Source organism: Mastigoproctus giganteus, chromosome 10, assembly GCF_048544385.1.
Source record: "Mastigoproctus giganteus isolate SK-2022 chromosome 10, ASM4854438v1, whole genome shotgun sequence".
Taxonomy (NCBI): domain Eukaryota; kingdom Metazoa; phylum Arthropoda; class Arachnida; order Uropygi; family Thelyphonidae; genus Mastigoproctus; species Mastigoproctus giganteus.
Window position 1 is genome coordinate 140,161,291 of NC_143584.1, and position 21,534 is coordinate 140,182,824.

Consider the following 21,534-nt stretch of genomic DNA (forward strand, 5'->3'; position numbering starts at 1 on the left):
TGTATCTAATAAAAACAATTCTTTCTGTTTGTAAAAAAGCTGTATGTGATAGGTAAAAACGGTTTATAATAATGAAAGTACACCCAGAAACACTGAATTTTGGAAGCATCACAATTTGTGCGGACCAGTGTTATCAACTGTGAGGATAGTTGAATATAATGTACCAAAAAACAAATTTTTTTAAGCATCTATCTACTGTTTATATCTGTGAGTTTTAATGTACCATGTAATGTACCACATGGTACATTACTCTGGGATTACTGCCACTCATATGCAGTACTTTAAATTTTTCTTTTAAATTTTCATTTCTCAACCCATCTGCCTAATTATTCTAGATCTTGTTGAAGCAGCATACCTTCATTATTGTCATTAACCATCCTACTAATCTTTGTATCGTCTGAAAACTTATATATTAAGCCTGATATATACCCTCATCAATATCATTAATAAATACAGAAAACAACAATGGACCCAGCACCAAACGCTGTTGGACTCCACTAATAATATTAGTCCATGAAGAGCAGTGTCCATTAATAACCACTCTGTCTTCTCCCACTCAACCTTCCCTTTATCCATAGTAGTAACTTGCCTTTAATGCCACACTGCTCCAATTTGTACAGCAGTCTTTTATGTGTAACTGTATTAAAAACTTACCTGCATTCCAGGTATATGATATCAGAATTATTTTTTGCATCCAGTTCCACAAACTGAATCATACTTATCTACAATTGATATATGCCACCACTTGTTTTGATATCAAAACATGCACTACTTTTAGGTGGAGAAATTTCACTGATGAACATTGTATTTTACTGTCTCCCATTGAGAACAACAACTGCCATATTCCATTTATTTAGTTAGTTTTTTTGGTTCTACTTCTGTAACTTGTAATTATATTTTGCTCTAGTGATATCAAAGAGCTAATAGTAGTTTAATCGTAGCGTTAGTTTTTTTTGTTTTTTTTTATGATTAGCATAATGTTTTCTGGTTTCAATATGCCTTGCATCCCATATCACAATTATTATCTGACTGTTTATTGATTATATAATGTTTTCTTTTAGTCCCATCTTGGAGGTACCATCCGGTAACCAGTTTTTATCAGATGGAAGGCACAGAAGTAAGTTTATGTAATTGAACAAGGAGATGTTATGATGTATTTTAATGCTATCAATTAGATATTTTAATATTAACAATACATGGCAATCAAAAATTAAATTCTGTGTATGTTTCTCCCCTTTCCAGTTGTACAGGTAGACATCTGTTTAATTTGTATGTAGCATTTCAGCAAACTAAGTGCATTTAGCTCATATGGGAGGAATTTCACTGCAAGTACCTTGATATTGTACTATACACTTTAAATAAAAGCTGTGTACTTTAAAAAGTAATGCCCCAATAGAGAAAATGTTTAATATTTATTTTTGAGGTGTGGCAATAAAGTTCTCAGACTGTTGCAATAAAGAGAACACAAAGTGAAAGAACTCAAATGGTTTTATTTTTATTCAAAGTAAACCTGATTTAATACACTTATTCGATGATGTTCAGTTGTTCAGCAGTTACATTTTTCTTTATCCTCAACATCTGAAATCTCTTTCCTTTGAGGGGAGTTTCACCTTTGGAAAGAGGAAGGGTGCTGGATCAGGAGAATAGGGTGGACAATTCGTCTGTAAAATCCATGTTTAGTCAGAAATGTCTTCTCAATAAGTGTGGAATAGGCAGGAGTATTGTCATGCAACGAGAATCAGTTTCCTTTTCTCTTGAAATTGTAGCCTCACCTGGGAAATGCACTTCAATAGTATTTGAAGCACCTGTAGATAGAATGCAGCATTGATCCTCTCCCCTTCAGATAAAAATTCCTTATAAATCACACCCTATTTGATCAGCATCATCTTGAACCTGGACTTCTGTGCAAAAAAGTTTCTGTAAATGAAACTTTTTTGCACTTTGGTGATGATTTTGAAGTCCACTGCATGCTCCGATGCTTTGTCTCTAGGTCGTACAGAAACACCCAACACTCGTCTTCAGTGACAATGCAATCGAGGAAATTAGGATTGTCTTGACAACTCTGGATGAAGTCTTTGCGTGATGATACTCTTTGTTGCTTCTGCTCATCTGTGAGGGTGAGCGGCACATTTTGCACAGACCTTTATGCAGAATTTGACGAATCACCTCCTTATTCATATCCAACTCATCAGCCATCATTCTAAGAATGAAACAACAATCTCTTGCCACAATTTCCCCAACTTTTCCCCATTTTGAGAGGTTGTTGACAGGTGCCCACTTCTTGGATCATCCCAAACATCGTCACATCTGTCTTTGAACTCCTTATACCATTCAAACAAACTGGTATGACTTAATGTTTCATCACCACCATAAACAGTTTGTAACATTTCATACATTTCTGTTGCAGATTTTCCCAGTTTAAAGCAAAATTTAATATTTGTTCATTACTCCATTACAAAATAGTGATACAGAACATTAATGCTCCTAATGAAACTGGTTGTCACTTGCAACCTGTCAGCTTACTGGACAATCTGTACCACCATCTGTTTGGAAGAAATTTGAACTACAACATAACACTTCCATTTATTTTCAAACTCATCGAACATGACCCCATCAGCACCAGCCTGGGAACTTTATTGCTACACCTCATAAAATTTAAATATATAAATTAATAAAATAAAATATTTTAAATAAGTTTCATTTCCTATAATTTCCTTTTAATCTAAGGATGAAAAAACTCAAAATCAGCCTCTGACACAGTGTAAAACAGCAAACAATTTATAGACAAGAATGATATAAAGAAAGAAATGCAGCCTGAAAAGACCAAACTTCATCAAACTCGCAATCTCAGTTTGATTCCCAAGTCTCATGCCACAGTTTGATACTTTTTGGAGTTATTTTGTTGGGTAAGTAGCAGAGTAAGTGAATAACCTGATGATCCAGTGACAAGAAATATGCATGCAAGATGCTTAACCTGGAAGTGGTTAAGCATCTGATAGGTGCTTCTCCAAAGTAATGACCCCATGTGAAAGGTTAATTAATGATTAAAAATCATAAATTTTTAATTTATGATTTTTAATCATTAATTAAGAATAATTTCACATGTCAGTGAAATTATTCTTGCAGGAATGGAATCCTTTATCCCACACTCCACTTTAAAATCTCGTCCTTTATCTAAACCTTGGTTTTCCAATAAATGTGCTAAGGCTGTTCAATAGAAGAATGTTACATATCTTAATTAGCTTGTTTCTAATTCTTCAGCTTCATTTTCTGCCTACACCAAAGCTCGCAACAATTGTAAAGCAGTTATTAATCAGTCCAAACTAGAGTTTGAACAGGCTAAGAGTAGAAAACTTGCTTCTTGCCCTAATGATAGCCGAGCATTCTGGTCTCTAGCCAAAGCTATTGGCCACAACATTTGCCCATCTCTGCTCCCACCTCTGTCCAAACTAGATTGTTCTGTTGTCACTTCAGCCAAGGATAAAGCTGACCTTCTAGCATCCCATTTTTTTCCTTCCAACTCATGTATTAATGATCTTGGTAAAACACCTCCCTCCATTCCCAACACGCTCCATTCAATGCCTTCTGTGGTCTTCCATCAAAAGGATGTCAGAAGGAGACTTGACGAATCTTGATGCTAACAAAGCTCCAGGTCCCGATGGTATTTCTCCACTTGTTCTCAAAATCTGTGCTCCTGAACTTACTCCTGTTCTTTGCCGCCTTTTTTCACTTTCTTATTCCAAAGGTGTTTTTCCTTCTGCTTGGAAATTTGCCCATATCCAACCAGTTCCTGGAAAGGGTGACAAAATCCCACCCGTCAAATTATCATCCGATTGCAATTACTTCTACTACTCTTTCTAAAGTAATGGAAAAATCAATTAACCTCCAGCTCTTAAACCTACCTAGAAACGTTCCGTCTAATCAATGATTGCCAGTATGGATTCTGTCAGTGTCGATCCACTGGTGATATTCTGGCTTATGTTACCCATTTATGGGCTAATTCAATGGAAAGGTTCGGTGAAACACAAGTAGTTGTTCTTGATTCTCAAAGGCTTTCGATCGTGTTTGGCATAAAGGTCTTCTAAACAAACTTTCATGTTATGGTTTGCCATCTGTTTTTTGTAATTGGTTATCCGGTTTTCTCTCTGATTGCTCACTTGGCGCATTATAGCCTTAGATGCTAATGCGCCATAAAATCCTAAAACAAACAAACAAACAAATCTGATCGCTCACTGAGGGTGATGGTAGATGGCTCTCTGTCTTCTAACTTCTCCACTAATGCCGGTGTCCCCCAAGATTCAGTTCTTTCCTCCACTCTTTTCCTCTTGTATATTAATGACCTTCTTCCATTGACTGGAAATCCTATCCATAGTTTTGCCGATGATAGCACATTGCATTTCACTTTCCATTTTGAGAAACCTTGCCCTGCTCAATCAGCTTCAACTTCTCGAAAATCTGCTACCAATTCCTTAAATGCCGATCATCAGGTAATTCTCCAGTGGGGCAAAGACAACTTAGTTGATTTCAATCCTTCTAAAACTCAGTCTTGTCTTATATCTTCCGTCAAAAATATAAATTATTGATAAATAATTTAAATAATATAAATATAAATAAAAATATAATTGATAAAGGTATATCATTGATATACCTTTATCAATGATATTGATGAAGATATATCAGGCTTAATGTCGAAGTTTGCAGATGGTACAAAGGTTGGCAGGGTTTGTAATGGCAGTGTGCTACTGCAACAGGATCTAGATAATTTGGGCAGATGAGCTAAGAAGTTTAACCTTGACAAATGCAAAGTACTGCATATGGGTAGAAGTAACCCCAGAGAAATGTACCAACTGTGTGGTACTATACTTAAGGTGGTAGAAAATGAAAAAGACCTGGGTGTAATTGTGCAGTTAGATATGAAGATTTCTGAGCAATGCAGACAAACTGCCAGGGCAGGTCATGGGGTTTTGTCAATGATATATAGAAATTTTGCTAGCAGGGAAAAGGAGGTGGTTGTCCCTCTGTATAAGGCAATGGTCAGGCCACACCTTGAGTACTGCATACAGGTTTGGAAGCCTCATTTTAGGAAGGATGTAGATTTACTTGAGTGTGTACAGAAAAGGGCAACAAGATTGGTGAGGGGAATGAAGGGATCCTCTTACTAAGAGAGGCTTAAGTTCTGCAAATTGCAGTGGCTGGAGACTAGGCACTTGCGTGGTGATCTGATTGAGGTGTATAAGGCCTTCAATGGGTTAAGCACGATGAATTCTGATGGGATCCTTCCACTTGTTCAGGTTCGGAACCTAAGGGGACATAAATTCAAATTAAGAGAGGACAGATGTAGAATAGATGTGCGGAAATTTGCCTTTAGCCAGCGGGTGGTTAATTGCTGGAACAAACTTCCATCTGTCATTGTGGAAGTTGATAGGTTGAATAAATTTAAGGAGGAACTGGACAGGCATTTGGAGGGAATGGTGTGATATATTTTTTTTTTTTTTTGGCTGATGCTGCATAAGCTCATACACTTGCTTTCTTGCATCACATGACACTACTACTACTACTACTATCTCGCAAAAAGGATTCTTCTGCTCCTATACTTATCTTTGGTGACACTCCAATTTCTAGGCAAAATGATATATCTCTTGGGGATTAACCTGACTTCTAATCTTTCTTGGCACAAGCACATTACAAATATTGCTTCCTCTGCATCTAAAAAACTTAGGGTTTTTCCTTCACTCTCGCCGTTACTTTTCTTCCAAACAGCGGCGTTACTTTTCTTCCAATATTTGTGATTTGTGATCTGTACAAATCACAAATCCACCCTGCCATGGAATATTGGTCCCACATCTGGGGTGGTGACCCCAAAACCTCTCTCAGGCTTCTTGTTTCCATTCAAAAGAGGGCAGGTAGATTAATTAATGATTCATCTCTAACAGAGTCTCTCCACTTGCTGTCTCATAGATGTACTGTTTCTGCTGCATGCCTCTTCTACAGATATTTCCATGGGCACTGTTCTTCTTAATTGGCTTCTATAATTCCTGCTCTCTCTTTCAAAACAGTCCGAACACGTGCAGCCACCAGTCAACATCCATTTACTGTCCAACTTCAAACTCACAGAACCAACTTTTTATCTTCCTTGTTTATTCATTCAACTGCCATTTTCTAGATCAACCTTCCTTCGTTTCTATTTCTTGAAAATTACGGTCTACAGAAGTTCAAGTCCAATATCAACAAATATCTTTTGTTGTAATACCTATGGTACTAAGTACTGTAGGTTCTAATACCTCTTATGTTTGGGGTTTACATTAAAAAAAAAAAAAAAAACCCTTCCCGGAACATTTTTTTCCCGGAAAATGTGCCGTAGCAGATCGACTTTTTTTATTTTACAGATTAAAAGTATGCATCATGCGAATACTCATTGTATAATTTTTTATTAATTTTTTCATAGAAAATACATAGAAGTAAGTGAACCATTTGGGCTATCCCAAATTATCTCGTGTACACCAAAAAGTGTTCAAATTATACAGATTTTTTTAATAAATTTGTGCTTGAACTAAAAGAAAAGCACAGAAAAAAGTCTTCATTACTCATTATATAAATTAATTTAAAAAATCAAGTGGAATGCACAAGCAGTAACCTCCTGCCACAAACAGCAATCACAAACTAACTACATTCTGACCCACGGCCACCACAAGTGGACAGGCGAGGTAAGCGTCACTTACGGGTGGCATTTCAGGAGGGTGCTGAAATATTTTTCCATATTGTTTTCGTGGATTTTGTATTTAGGGCAGCAAAGTATATTTTGCTTATTGGCGGCACAGGAATGTGTGCTACTGTTCTGACATTGTTGTACAATATAAGTAAAACGAAAGCTAGTCATTTGCTGCCAGGCGTGAGAAAACTCTGGATTTACCTGCCTTATGCAAAATTAGCCAGATAAATGCCAGAGAAAATATGTTTCAGTCCTAAATTTGGAGGTATTATTGTACCCCAAGATATTTTGTGTTGTTCCAAATAATTTTTAAAACTAAAAACAAGATATCTCAGGATAATCCATGAAGCGGTTAATTTCAGCTCCCAGGATACTGTTGACTGGTGGCAGCCTGTTTTATCAGCTATAGCACGCGTAGAAAGCCCTTCCTGGGACAGAGCAACAGCTACACTTTTTTTTTTAATTGTGTCGACTGAACATATGGAGCCATGCTTACACCTCTGCAAAACAGGATACCAATGAGCGTGTATACCCTTCCAACACCATATTTATAGAAACGGCTGATGCAATTACTGTCTGATGCAATACCTGTGCTTTGCAACAAACAAAATGATTATAATCAAACAATATCTTATACGTTTCACTACAAATGTTACTTTTTTTAAGGTGAGTCAGTTTTGTCCGCCACTGTACATTATACTGTTTCTCTTTATGTCTCAGATATGTGTGTCAGCCTCAACCACAGTTCTGAAGCATCGGATCAAGTATTGAATATTAAGATAGCTAAATTTAGCTGGTAAACCCCTCACCATCTCCAGTGCTGCCTTACACTCCCTGTTAGAAACAACCATATGGAAGCTAGTTACACTGGTTGGCATCAATTTCCTCCCTGAAATAATTTCGACAGATTTTCGTAGGAAATATGTTCAAAAACTCAGTTATTTGCTTAAAACGTTTGCTTAAAAAATTATGCAGCATCAAAGTTCTCATTAGAAAATAGTGTTGTTACCTTCTTATATTAGCAATAAATACTATTTACTAACACATACATATGACATAGCCAAGTGGTCGGGAGCAAGAGTGCAGTGCTCTTTGAGTGGGCCAGGGTTCAAGCCTGTGACTGCTTAATATGATTAATGTTTGTATTGATAATTTATTGTAAACTCCTCTGACTTGGTGGTCGTGCTGGAATATACACAAGAACATTTACTATTTAAAATAAATATTATTTATTTTAATAAGTTTTTTGCTATGGCACACATTGTTATGTGTGTTTCAGCTTATTTTTGGCATATAGACAAGAAGAAGTTCACCATCATTGATTTGCTATTTATTATATGAGAAATCTCAGCTTTTTACTTCCATCATTCACAGAATTAAAAACTAGTGAACCTTTTACTATAATGTATGTATGAAGTAGTTGTCAGTGTAAACAACTTTTATTAGCAAAAGGCTAAACATATTTTTATAATACATTTTAACTATTCTATATTTTCTGTTTGTTTGTTATTTGGTTTTTAGGAGCATTAGCAACTAAGGCCATATTTCTCCGTGAATATGCGGTGGTTATTCCCCGACCTTTCCATATTTGGTGGTGACGGGCTCGAACTCCGGTCTAATCAAGAAGCATGTGCTACGCACTGCTGCTCCTTCCCACCTGGCAACGGAAGGGCCTATATTTTCTTCATTTATTGTGTAGTTATATGTGTACAAATGTGTATTCACAGCCAATTTTTGTGTGAACTGAAAAACTTGGAATTACTCGTGAAAGGAACTATATTCCCTGTAATTTTTACATGATTATGACTTAATATGAATTAGGAAATGAATGTTTAGGTCATAGTTAACTACTGTTTGGGATGTGAACAAATACAATTACCTATCAATCACATTAGCATTTGTAGAGGCATATGATGCACGAAAGCAAGCATCAGCCAAAAATAAATAAATAAAATAAAAAACACTTTCCATTTTACCCATCCATTCACTACAAAAGTGTCCAGTTCTTCCTTGAATTTATTTATGCTATCAACTTCCATGACAGATGGAAGTTTGTTTCAGCAACCTGCTGGCTAAAGGCAAATTTCCACTCATCAATTCTACAACTATCTTTCCTCAATTTGAGTTTATGCCCCCTCAGGTTCATATTTGTAAGTGTTACCTTTCTATTTTATATGTAAAGGAATCAAGTATAGCTTCTATAAATTTGTACAAGGCTTTGATGTATGTAGAAAGGATAAAATTAAAATAGTGGAATTAAAAAAAGGGTAAATATATGCAGTGTTAATTTTAAATAAGGCTATATGAACAAATATATATTTATTTTAAACAGGGCTAACTGTTATACTGCAGTATTCACACCACAGGATCATAAGAGTTGCAATGTTTAAAACATTAGATTATATGTTTGAGTAGATATTTTAATCAAGTAAGGATATCAAAAAGATTACTCTGCTCCATCTTCAAACTTTTGTAGAAATGGGTGGGAGGGGAGAGAGATTACTTCATGATCTTAAGTCTTTTCAGTATCTTTCTGGGTGCTGTGTTAAGAATCAATTTGATTTTATAAATTATTTGGATAATAATGAATTTATATATGCATGTGTATATACACACATTTTAAATTATTTTGAATTTTTAGAACATTGATGACAAAGTATTCTTCAGAAGACATCTGAAATATGAACAAGATGAGAGAAGAAGAAAAAGGTAAGTCAGAGTATTTGAATATTTATAGCATTCTCTCTTGTGTACATACAGGTACTTTTAAATGTAATGGATTTAAAATCCTTAAAGTTATATCTAGCTGTTTGCCGTAATATCAAAAGATGCATACAAAATGTAGCAAGTTAGGGCATAGGTCAGCACCAGACAGTGCACAGAGTTTTGGGAATGAGTGGTTAGAAAACTCATCTTCCTCATAAGGAAGGCATTTATGTTTACAGTTTTATGTTTATGTTTATATGACCATGTTATAAATTTGATGCCTTGTGGGGGGGGGGGGAAGAATTTTCTCTTTCATCTCTGAAACCTTGTAGCATGGAGCCAGCAAGCAGGTAGCCTTAAATAAGAAGTTTTGCAATTGCTGTTGAATGATCTCATAAATTGCATTTGTGATGGTGTCTTTAGTTTCTCCGAAGAATGTGTTCATATGAGTAGACAATACTTTCCTCCCCACAGCATACGTATAGGAGTGATAACTATCCTGCATTTTCAGATTTTTTTTGCACTTAGAAGGAATAGTCCTAGCCTGATTAGATCTTAGCCACCTTCAAGTTAAACTATAATATTTGCTTACAAAAAAAAATCTGTTAACGTACTGTCTCAATGAACTAAAAAGCGATATTTTTTATGATTTCTTTCAGAAATGCTATTTTTCATTTTAATAGTAGAAAATTATGGAAGAAATTGTCAGAAACCTTTCACAAAAAGTATGTCATTTATTTGTTTATTCCTGTGAGCAACTACTGTTTGTTGATATTATGTAATTCTCACGTGTCATTGTGAATTGAAACTTTTCATTTCACCATGAGAATAAATAGCACAAAAACAAACAAACAACCACTCATAGAAACTGTTTTTCTTTTTTTAATTTTAGAGACCTTCTTTTGAAAAGTGTTTAATCAGAGAGTGATATATGAATTTCCTAGAAAAAAAGAGGTTATTGTAGTTTATTTATTTATTTTTTTTTTTTTACAATAGTTATTGCAGTTATTTAAACCTTTTATATTTACAGTGACTGCTACCTCTGACTATTCAAGAAAAAAATCAGTGATACTGATATTTAGCTGTGTCATGGTGTTATGTCATATGAACCAAGAAATCCAGACGAAGTATCTACTCTTGTCTACTAACAAAACTTTCCCAAGCATTCCAAATGAACAGGCTAAATATCCAGAGTAGTTTAAGTATGATGGCATGTCTGCTTATTATAACAGTGCAGTCAGAAAATAGTTCCTTTAATGTTAGATTCGAATAGCTGGGACCAGTGGAATGACCATCATGACTCCCTGACTTTACTCCTCTGGACTTTTACTTGTAAGGTCATCACAAAGCCAAGGTGTATGCTCTGAAAATACACAATGTTGAGCATCATAAAGAATCAGTTTTCACTGCGTGCTATGGGATCACACCTCTTTTAGGTGAATGATCAATGTATTTAAATTATTTTTCAAAAGTGACTTATAGTTTCAGACTTATGGGACATTGTGTATTACTGACCATAAAAATAATTAATGAAAAGTATTTATAGATGATTGCACCTATGAGAATTTTTAAGGGTAGTGAATTTTCTTAAAAAAAATAGAATGATGATAAAAAAAATTAACTCCTGCAGTTGCTACAGGATATTTTATATCTACAATCACTGCGGTACTGTTGACCCTTCAAAAAAAAAAAAAAAAAATACTGAGTTGTGTTACATATAATTGTGCATGCATTATATGCATCATGATACTGTAAGTTTTAAGTTTTTTTAATAACAATATAACCACTGCAGTTATGAAAATGAACATGATATTTGATTTTGTGGTACTTATAGTAGTAATATGGAACAGGAAAAAAAAATTCAAGAATGCAATTTTATTGTCATTATATGCTTTTAAAGTTGTGGTATAGAAATTTCTGAAAAAAAATCTTTTGTGTTATAAAACTGATTTCATATAAAATAATATTTTACTCTTAGAATCCACACTATATTGTTGCCTAATAAAAAAAAAAAAAAAAAAGGTAAAATATTTATAAATAGTTCTGCTATTTGCAAATCATTTTTCAAATATTGGTAGGTATGCATTATAAAAAAATTGCATGTAATCCTCAGTGATAATTTAATATTCTTATTAATAACCTTCAAATGTTGACAAATATATATATATATAATATAATTTTTAATATCAGATGGGACATCCAGAGAATTCGAGAACAAAAAATAAGTGAGAAACTTCGTCATGGTAAACAAATTAAAGATGGCATTGATGGCTATAGTAGTTATGGCTATGAAATCAGAACTTTCTTTCCTGAACCTCAAAACAGTAAGTGTTTCAAATGTTAAGTAAAATATTAATCCAGTAATTGTAGATACAATTTTTGTCGGAGAAAATATAAGATTTGATAAATCACCTTCATAATACTTAACATTTTTTTTTAACACATCTATTCTACAACTGTCTTTCCTCAATTTGAATCTACATCCTTTCAGGCACGTAATCTGAGCAAGAGGAAGAATCCCATCAGAGATTAATTGAGCTTGCTCAAACCATTCAATGCCTTATACACCTCAATCATATCCCCTCGCAGGTGCCTAGTCTCTAGATGCTGCAATTTGCAGAACTTTACATAGTCTCCTTGTAAAGGAGACTTATCTTTATCCTTTCTTGGTAAGAGCAACCCTTTGTTCCACTTACCAATTTCGTTGCCCTTATCTGTACTTGTTCCAGCAGCTCTACATCTTTCCTAAAATGAGGCCTCCAGACCTGTATGCAGTACTCAATGTGTGGCCTGACCATTGCCTTATATAAGGGAATAACCAGTGGTGAGCTATAATAGGCTCGCAAGAGCCCATTGTTATTTTTTTTTTGAAAATTTGCGAGTCCATTATTGAGACTATCATTTATTTTACGAATGAAATCCTGAATGCAATTATTGAGTGTCCAGAGCTGAAACCACGGTGGAACGAGCGGGGCCCCCATCCCCAGCAATTTAATGGTGTAATCGATCAGTTATGTATTTTAAAATTTGCTTCATTTTTAATTTAATTACAGTCGGACCTCTGTTGAACCAACTTCTTTATAGCAAATTTTTTTGAATTCCTCTTGGAATTATATTAAAATTGGTTTCCATTGAACGAAGAAAATTTCCATGTAACGAACAGATTGAGAGACATTGAAAGGATTACCATTTCACAATGTTAGTTGTTTGTTATTTGGTTTTTAGGAGCATTAGCAACCAAAGCCATATTGCTCCTGGGATATGCGGTGGTCATTCCCTGACCTTTCCGCATCCTTTGTATTTGATGGCCACGGCTCGAACCCCGGTCTAATCAAGAAGTGTGTGCTATGCACTGCTGCAGTGTTAGTTGTGTCTGTAAAACCTCTGCAGTCACATACCGAGAAGTTGCACTAGTCAATATGCTTTCCATATCTAGTCAGAGGATTAAGAAGATTCCCGGCACGGATAATAGCCTCTGGTCAAACTTTGTTGTGGTTCTTCTTTACTCCGACAAACAGGCATATGTTTTTTGGAGAAATGAGTGATCCACGCTTTCCAGTAAATTTCTCCTATCTGTTTACTCGATCACAGTAGCTGAATATTTGTGTGATTCTGACATTTTGCACAGTATTCAAAGATCTAGTGACAGTAGCAATGTAGAGGGGGGAATTGAGGCAACTAAGATATTATATAAACTTTATGAAGATGAAATGTTGGCAGATTTTGAAACTTTGTCGAAGCTTTCACCGTGTAGAAAATGTTCTAAATATAATGGTATACAGGCAGTAATTAAAAAAAAAAACTGTATCGCCAATCTCCAAAAAACCAGCGTGAATTAAGGATGATTACTAAAGAACTTGATGGGGAAACTATAAAGATTGGTCGTGTGTTCTGGCCACAATGGGCAGCTTGTAGCTTGCGGACGGCAATTGCGGGTTGTGGGGGAATTGTTCCCCTTTGTGCAAACATTTTGAATCAGAAGTTAAATATTCAGGTTATTAAATCGACTTTTAAAGCTGGAATTTCTTAACCATTTAGCACTAATGATTGACATCCTGCAGGAGCTCTCTTACCTTTCAGAAGCTTTACAGCATCACTATGGTAAAAGCAGATTAATTATTCGAACTATCAGTGCTATTGCTAATTTGAAAAATTCTGAAGGAAATTATGAAGCTAAAATTGAGAACATGTCAAAGTCAAAAGAATTTGAAGGAATCAAAATCGAAAGTAAAAAAATTACCTCATGACAAGTTATTAAATGCATTGGTTTATCCTTAAAGGATAAGTTATTAATGCAACAGGGTGATTTTAAATTAAATAAGGAAAATAACGATACCATTGAAAGAAATTTTAAACATATGCTACCCGAAATTGTGCAATATGAAAGAACTTTCGTCTCGGTTGCAAGACCCCTGAAAACCGAATAAGAAATTTAAGTTTTCTGATAAATTGTGAAATAAAAATTAATTATTTTAGAAATTTTGTCAAAGATAGTTTATCTTTAAAATCAAGTGAAATTCCCTTTTCAATTAAGGAGGCCAGAAATATCTTTGAAACAATTGCGATCACACTGCTGAAGCTGAGCGAGCTTTCAACGTAATGAATATTGTGTGAATGAATGAATAATGTTGACAATTAAAATACGTTGCAGATTATGATGACCATGCATCTAAATGGAAAACCACTGCTTCAATTTTATCTGGATCGTTATGTCAAATCATTCCTCCGTAATCATCACCCAGCTATTCAGTAAAGCAGAAGATCGACAACAAATATCAATAAGGAAGTAAATTGCATATGGCAATTTTTAGAATAAATTTTTCTTGAATATTTCTCTAATTTTTTTCATGTAATCTGTGACTTTTGTGTACTTTTTCTAGAAAGTTTGTGTTTATATTGTGGAATGTTTTGTGATAGTTTTTATGTTATTTGTGATATGGGAGATATTTCATATTATTTTTTATTTGCAGTATTAAAATTTTATCATGAAAAAATGTATCGATTATATGTCCCTAGTTGTTAATAAAGAAAAAAAAAAAGTTGCACGTGTGCCGAGCAGGCGCGGTAGATGGTTTATGTGAAACATCTATTGGGTTTCTTTAAGGTATTTTGATTTGTATATATTGATTACGAAATGAAAAGTTTTTATTTTTATTTTAAATATTTTATTTATCAATCACAAATTTTCATAATTTCTGGAAGACAAGATACAATGGATTTATGATAACCAACCCCAGGGGCTCACATCTGGTGAGTATGGGCTTGGCACACCCAGGGTCCTGAGCTGGATATCATCATTCTTCTCTTTCTTGGCGATTCCCTTTTGACTCTCTCACTCTCAGGGTAACTCGGAAATTTTTTTTTGGCTGGTGCAGCATAAGCCTCAGGCTTCTTTGCACCACAACTTGGTGATTGTCTCTTCTCCAATGGAGCCTTTATCTCATGGCTATTCCCAACCTTGTGTTGTTTGGCATTACAAGAATGCAAAATGGGATGACCTGCGAGACTTCTTTTCTTCTTTTCCTTGGTCGGATTACTGTTTCAAAACTTCTGATATCAACGTTTGCTCAGATCGTATCAGTGAAATTATTCTTGCAGGAATGGAATCCTTTATCCCACACTCCTCTTTAAAATCTCATCCTTTACCTAAACCTTGGTTTTCCAATAAATGTGCTAAGGTTGTTCAAGAGAAGAATGTTGCATATCGTAATTGACTTGTTTCTAATTCTTCAGCTTCATTCTCTGCCTACACCAAAGCTCGCAACAATTGTAAAGCAGTTATTAATCAGTCCAAACCAGATTTTGAACAGGCTAAGAATAGAAAACTTGCTTCTTGCCCTAATGGTATCCGAGCATTCTGGTCCCTTGCCAAAGCTATTGGCCGCAACTTTTGCCCATCTCTGCTCCCACCTCTGTCCAAACCAGATGGTCCTGTTGTCACTTCAGCTAAGCATAAAGCTGACCTGCTACCATCCAATTTTTCTTCCAACTCATAACATTAATGATCTTGTTAAACACCTCCCACCATTCCCAACACGTTCCATTCAATGCCTGCTGTGGTCTTCGTCAAAAGGATGTCAGAAGGATTTGATGAATCTGGATGCTAAGAAAGCTCCAGGTCCTGATGGTATTTCTCCACTTGTTCTCAAAACCTGTGCTCCCGAACTTACTCCTATTCTTTGCCACCTTTTTTCACTTTCTTATTCCGAAGGTGTTTTTCCTTCTGCTTGGAAATTTGCTCATATCCAGCCAGTTCCTAAAAAGGGTGACAAATCCCTCCCATCCAATTATCGTCCCATTGCAATTACTTCTACTCTTTCTAAAATAATGGAGAAATCAATTAACCGGAAATTTTTCTCTTAAACAACCTAGGAACCTTCCGTCTGATCAACGATCGCCAGTATGGATTCCGTCAGTGTCGATCTGGTGATATTCTGGACTACCCATTTATGGACTAATTCAATGGAAAGGTTCGGTGAAACACAAGTAGTTGCTCTTGACATCTCAAAGGCTTTTGATCGTGTTTGGCATAAAGGTCTTCTAAACAAGCTTCCATCTTATGGTTTGCCAACTGTTTTTAGTTTGTTTGTTTGTTTGTTATTTGGAGCATTAGCAACTAAGGCCATATTGCTCCGGAATATGCAGTGGTCATTCCCCGACCTTTCCGCATTCTCTGTATTTGATGGTGACGGGCTCGAACCCCGGTCTAATCAAGAAGCGTGTGCTACGCACTGCTGCTCCTTCCCACCTGGCCACGGAGGCGCCTACTGTTTTTAGTAATTGGTTATCCAGTTTTCTCTCTGATCGCACACTGAGGGTGATGATAGATGGCTCTCTGTCTTCTAACTTCTTCACTAATGCCGGTGTCCCCCAAGGTTCAGTTCTTTCTCCCACTCTTTTCCACTTGTATATTAATGACCTTCTTCCATTGACTGGAAATCCTGTCCATAGTTTTGCCGATGATAGCACATTGCATTCCACTTTCCATTTTGAGAAACCTTGCCCTGCTCAATCAGCTTCAACTTCTAGAAAATCTGCTACCAATTCCTTGAATGCCGATCTTCAGGTAATTCTCCAGTGGGGCAAAGACAACCTAGTTGATTTCAACCCTTCTAAAACTCAGTCTTGTCTTATATCTCGCAAAAAGGATTCTTCTACTCCTATGCTTATCTTTAGTGACACTCCGATTTCTAGACAAAATGATATATCTCTTTTGGGGATTACCCTGACTTCTAATCTCTCTTAGCACAAGCACATTAGAAATATTGCTTCCTCTGCATCTAAAAAACTTGGTTTTCTCTTTCGCTCTCGGCATTATTTTTCTTCTAAACAGCTGCTCACTCTGTATAAATCGCAAATCCGCCCTGCCATGGAATATTGTTCCCACATCTGGAGTGGTGTCCCCAAAACCTCTCTCAAGCTTCTTGATTCCATTCAGAAGAGGGCAGTTAGGTTAATTAATGATTCATCTCTAACAGAGTCTCTCCACTCGCTGTCTCATAGATGTACTGTTTCTGCTGCATGCCTCTTCTACAGATACTTCCATGGGCACTGCTCTTCTGAATTGGCTTCTATAATTCCCGCTCTCTCTTTCAAAACAGTCCGAACACATGCCGCCACCAGCCAACATCCATTTGCTGTCCAACTTCAAACTCACAGAACCAACTTTTCATCTTCTTCGTTTATTCCTTCAACTGCCGTTATCTGGAACAACCTTCCTTCATACGTATTTCCTGAAAATTAGTCTACAGAAGTTCAAGTCCAATATCAACAAATATCTTCTTTCGTCGTCTCAACCTTCAACCCAAGCACAGTACAAAGTACTATAGGTTCTAATACCTCTCATGTTTGGGGTTTACATAAAAGAAAAAAAAAATAATATATATAGCTAATAATAATAATAATAATAAAAAAGTAAGAGACATATACAGCTGTACTTGCTACTGCAATGTATCTAAATGTCTCTGGAAAACAGTGTCAATTGAAGTACCAATCTTGTAGTTGAAACAGCATATGCAGCTGTTAGGGGCGCCTAACAATGGAATGTAATGAAAATGCGAGATGAAAAAAAGAAATTGTTGACAAAATATTTGTATTGTTGCTGTCATTCTTACTGCAGTAGTAACTTCAGGAAGCATGATTGTGACGTCATACTATTCAAAAATTTTAAAAAGTTAGAACTCCAGACACTATTGTATCCAGTTATCATCGTAAGGGGAGGCATGACGACCAGGCGTTTTTTTTTTTTTTTTTTAGATAAACCTAGGAATGTTTTACACATTCCCTTAAATGCATGGTTAAGAGGGTAATAATCCCCATCTATCCACCCCTTCCTGAATCTGCCCTGGGCTTGAGATCTCATACTGCCCACGAAAAATACATCACACACTCTGATCACACTACTAGTAGTGTGAACATGGGAAGTGCCTCTGGTGGAAGCTGCGTCACTTCCATGACCAATCAAATTATTCTGTAGAAAGTTGGAAAAACTGCGAGCCCATTGTTAAAATATTCACAGCTCACCACTGGGGATAACCACCTCCTTATCCCTCCTAGCAAAATTCCTGTATACCATTGACAAGACCCCATGAGCTACTCTTGTAGCCCTTCTGCACTGCTCAGAAAACTTCATATCTGACTGCACAATTACCCCATGTCTTTTTCATTCTCCGCTACACTGAGTGTAGTACCACATAGTTGGTATGTTACTCTGGGGGTTACTGCTACCGATATGCAGTACTTTGCATTTGTCAATGTTAAACTACAGGGGTTATCCTAAAAGTAAAGCAAAAAGCAATTAATTTAAAAATTTATTTTTATAATAACATAATTTAAATTAAAAAAACAGACTATGTATGGCATAGGAGCCTTATTGATAAACCACCAGTCTTGACATACAGTGGAATCTCGTTAATACAAAGTTCAAGGGACCTAAATTTTCACGTTTTGTAATAACGAGGTTTGTAGTAACGAGGTCCCCCAAAGTGTCAATTTTATCGGATTTTTTTTTTATGGTACATACTCTGTATATCTAAGAATAATAATAATATCAAAAATAAAATAAAAACAAAAGCCTTGTCTAACAATACAGTAATAGGAATAACATATTTTTTAAAGATTTTATTTTATTTATAAGATAAACTAAGAGAAAAGCAATATTAATGGAAATGAAAAAATTATACAGTATATACTTTGATATATACAATATTTTAGTATCACAGTAAAAAGAATAACAATCTTAAGATAAAAGGAGACATACAAAGCATTAACTTTTTAATAAATTAATCTAATTTTAAGAATCGAACGTTGTTTGCACAGTTTTTGTCCTATATGCATTTTTAACTATAGCACAAACGTTATCAAATGCAATAGTTGTTTAACTGCAGCACAGATGTTATCAAATGCAATAGTTGTTTCTTTATCAACCTTACTGCAGGCCAACACATTCTCTGTTATGTTAAATGCATTTTGGGCATCTTTTTTTAGACGGCAGTGTGTGCGCTTCTTCACTTTTGCTGTCACTGGTAACAAAAACATCATCGTTTTGTTTGGTACCCAGCAGCTCTTCTGGTGTTGGCATTGCAGTGATAGCAACTTCAAATTCCTCATTGTTGCTATCACATTCATCTGCTGGACCATGTTTTTCGATGATGTTCTCTCCAAAGCCACTCTTTCTGAAGCAGTTGATTATTGCACTTGATGATACTTTCCCAAGCAATAACAAGATTATGAATAGCATCCAAGACATTCCAATTTGGATGCAAATTGTTCCCTCCTTCTATGTTGCGGAACAAGTACCTTATCAGACGGGCTCTATATGCTCTCTCTGCTGACCAGGCTAGCCAGGTGGGTAAAGTGCCTGCCTGGCAACCCAAAGGTCGCGGGTTCGAATCCCGCCTCAGGCTTGGATCAGAGTAAAATGCAAAAACATTGGGAAGTGCATTATGGCCACAGAAGCCAATGCGCCAACAACTAACAAAAAAAAATAATAAATAAATAAATAAATAAAATATATGCTCTCTTGAGTTTATAAATAATGCCTTGATCCAGTGGTTGCATTAAACTGATGGTACTGGGGGGTAAAAACAACAACCGTATATTTGTCAACTTAAGTGTCTCAGCAGTGTGCTGTACAACGGTCTAGAATCATCAAAATGTTCCTTTTTTCTGAAGCCATTCTTCTGTCCAATTTTGATAACCAAGCCTGGAAAATTTTGACCATAAATAAGCCAAGCACTTCTATTGGCCTCATAATCACAGGGAAGTTGGTTAACTGCTATAAAACATCTTGGCTTGAAAACTTACCAATCACAAGTGGGCATAGTTTTGTACTGCCATCTGAATTGCAGCACAACAGAATAGTGAGTCTTTGTTTACTTAATTTTCCACCATGACAAGACTCTCCTCGAACAGCAAATGTTTTGTTTGGCAGCAGATTATAAACTAAATCTGTCTCGTCAAGATTAAAAATATCCTTTGACTCATTTTTCAAGGATGGACCGTACAGAACACAACCAGTCTGTAGCCTTTTCTTTGTCGATTAATCCAGATTCACCACAAACATTTCGCGAAACCAAGTTATTCCTGTCTTTAAATCTTTGGAACCAGCCACTGCTGCATTTGAAGTTGCTAATCCCATGTTGCTGAGCTAGATAACTTGTCTATTCTTGCAAAATCGGACCTGATATTGGCAAATTAGATGCATGCATTTGTTGGTACCACTCAAACTTTTGTTTCAAGCTCCTCGTGTTTTGCACCACAAATTCGTTTCCTGTTTTTCATCGCCGCTCCAGTGTCACACACTTTCAAGTGTTTTTCAGTATTGTAGATAAAGTAAGTAAAGGGATGTTGTGTTCCTTTGCAATGTCCATTTTGCTTCTTTCCATCCTATCAGCCTCTTTTATAATTTTTAGTTTAATTTCGGGCTTAATTCTGTCCATCTACGTTTTGTTGCCATAACACTGCTAGATAAGATTTAATATAAACAAATTTTAAATTAATTTAAAGACACAAGTTCCAAAAAAAACATCGACTCAGATAAAATGGCACAAAAAATAGATTGCTGTGTTCAATAGCAAAAGACTCTTTGAACTGGTGTAACAATTGCAACTGACCTTATTCCTGTGGAGAGCGAGGGAGTGCATGTAAACAACTTAGAAAAACTTTTTATTATTTTGTTAATTTAACAACTCATCCTTCAGAAAGATGTTTTTCAGAGTGCACTTGACGTTGTAGCTACCATAAACTGCTTTTGTTTATCAAAACTGATTTCTAACAAGTCAGTGCCATACTTCGGGAAGTTGGGAGCCAGGTGGCCCGGGAGCAATAATCGAATCACTCTGCCAAGATTTGTATTAAACATACAAAATGACAATATTTATTTCTCACCGGGTGAAAAAGAACTTTGTAATACATATTAACTGAATTTTGTAATAAACGAATATATTTACATAGAAAAGCCTATCCTTTCGCAGGGGATGGTATGTGCTTCATATAAAAGAGTACTTTGTATAAACTGAGTTTGTATTAATGAGATTTTACTGTACTATATAATTAAATGAAATGAACTTCTAGTTGAAGTTAATTTCATTACATCAGCGACTGGAAAAAATTGCTGAGTGATTTCCCATGTCCAGTTTGCAAGCTCATTATTAGCTGCATATTCTTTAATTTTGAAGTGTGAATATTGTAATAAAAAAAGTTAAAAAACAAGAAAGAGTGGTGGAAATTTTTGAGTCAGTATAGAGAATTCATTCAACTTTCAAGATCATTATAACAAATGTAAAATACTATTAAGTTTATTGGAAATTGGTCTAAGGTGCCTAGTTTCCAAGCTCTGCAACCCACATATTCGAAGTCTTTCCTCATATGGATGCCTTTTTGCTGATCTCACCAGGCCAGTCTTTGGACCTTTTCAAGAAGCTCAGTGTCTTTTTATAGGTGAAGTCTCCATACTTGAACACAGTATTCCAAGTGTGGTCTTGGAATTATGATGTCCTTATCTCTACTAGCAAGTGTTCGATAAATTGTCGATAGAACACCTTGCAACCCATCTACAATGCTTGGAGAACCTCATGTCTGACCGTATCATAGCTCCCAAGTCACTTTATTCCACTACT

At 35.7% G+C, this 21,534-nt stretch overlaps 1 protein-coding gene across 1 annotated transcript in view; it reads left to right on the top strand.

Annotated features, from left to right (window-relative positions):
- LOC150079320 (male-specific lethal 1 homolog) overlaps positions 1 to 21,534 on the top strand; it is a 175,271-nt gene that overhangs the window by 126,849 nt on the left and 26,888 nt on the right. The window contains exons 4-6 of the mRNA XM_090382512.1: positions 1,062 to 1,117; positions 9,351 to 9,418; positions 11,606 to 11,739. Of these exons, the coding sequence (XP_090238638.1) occupies positions 1,062 to 1,117; positions 9,351 to 9,418; positions 11,606 to 11,739 (258 nt within the window). The remainder of the gene's footprint in view (positions 1 to 1,061; positions 1,118 to 9,350; positions 9,419 to 11,605; positions 11,740 to 21,534) is intronic.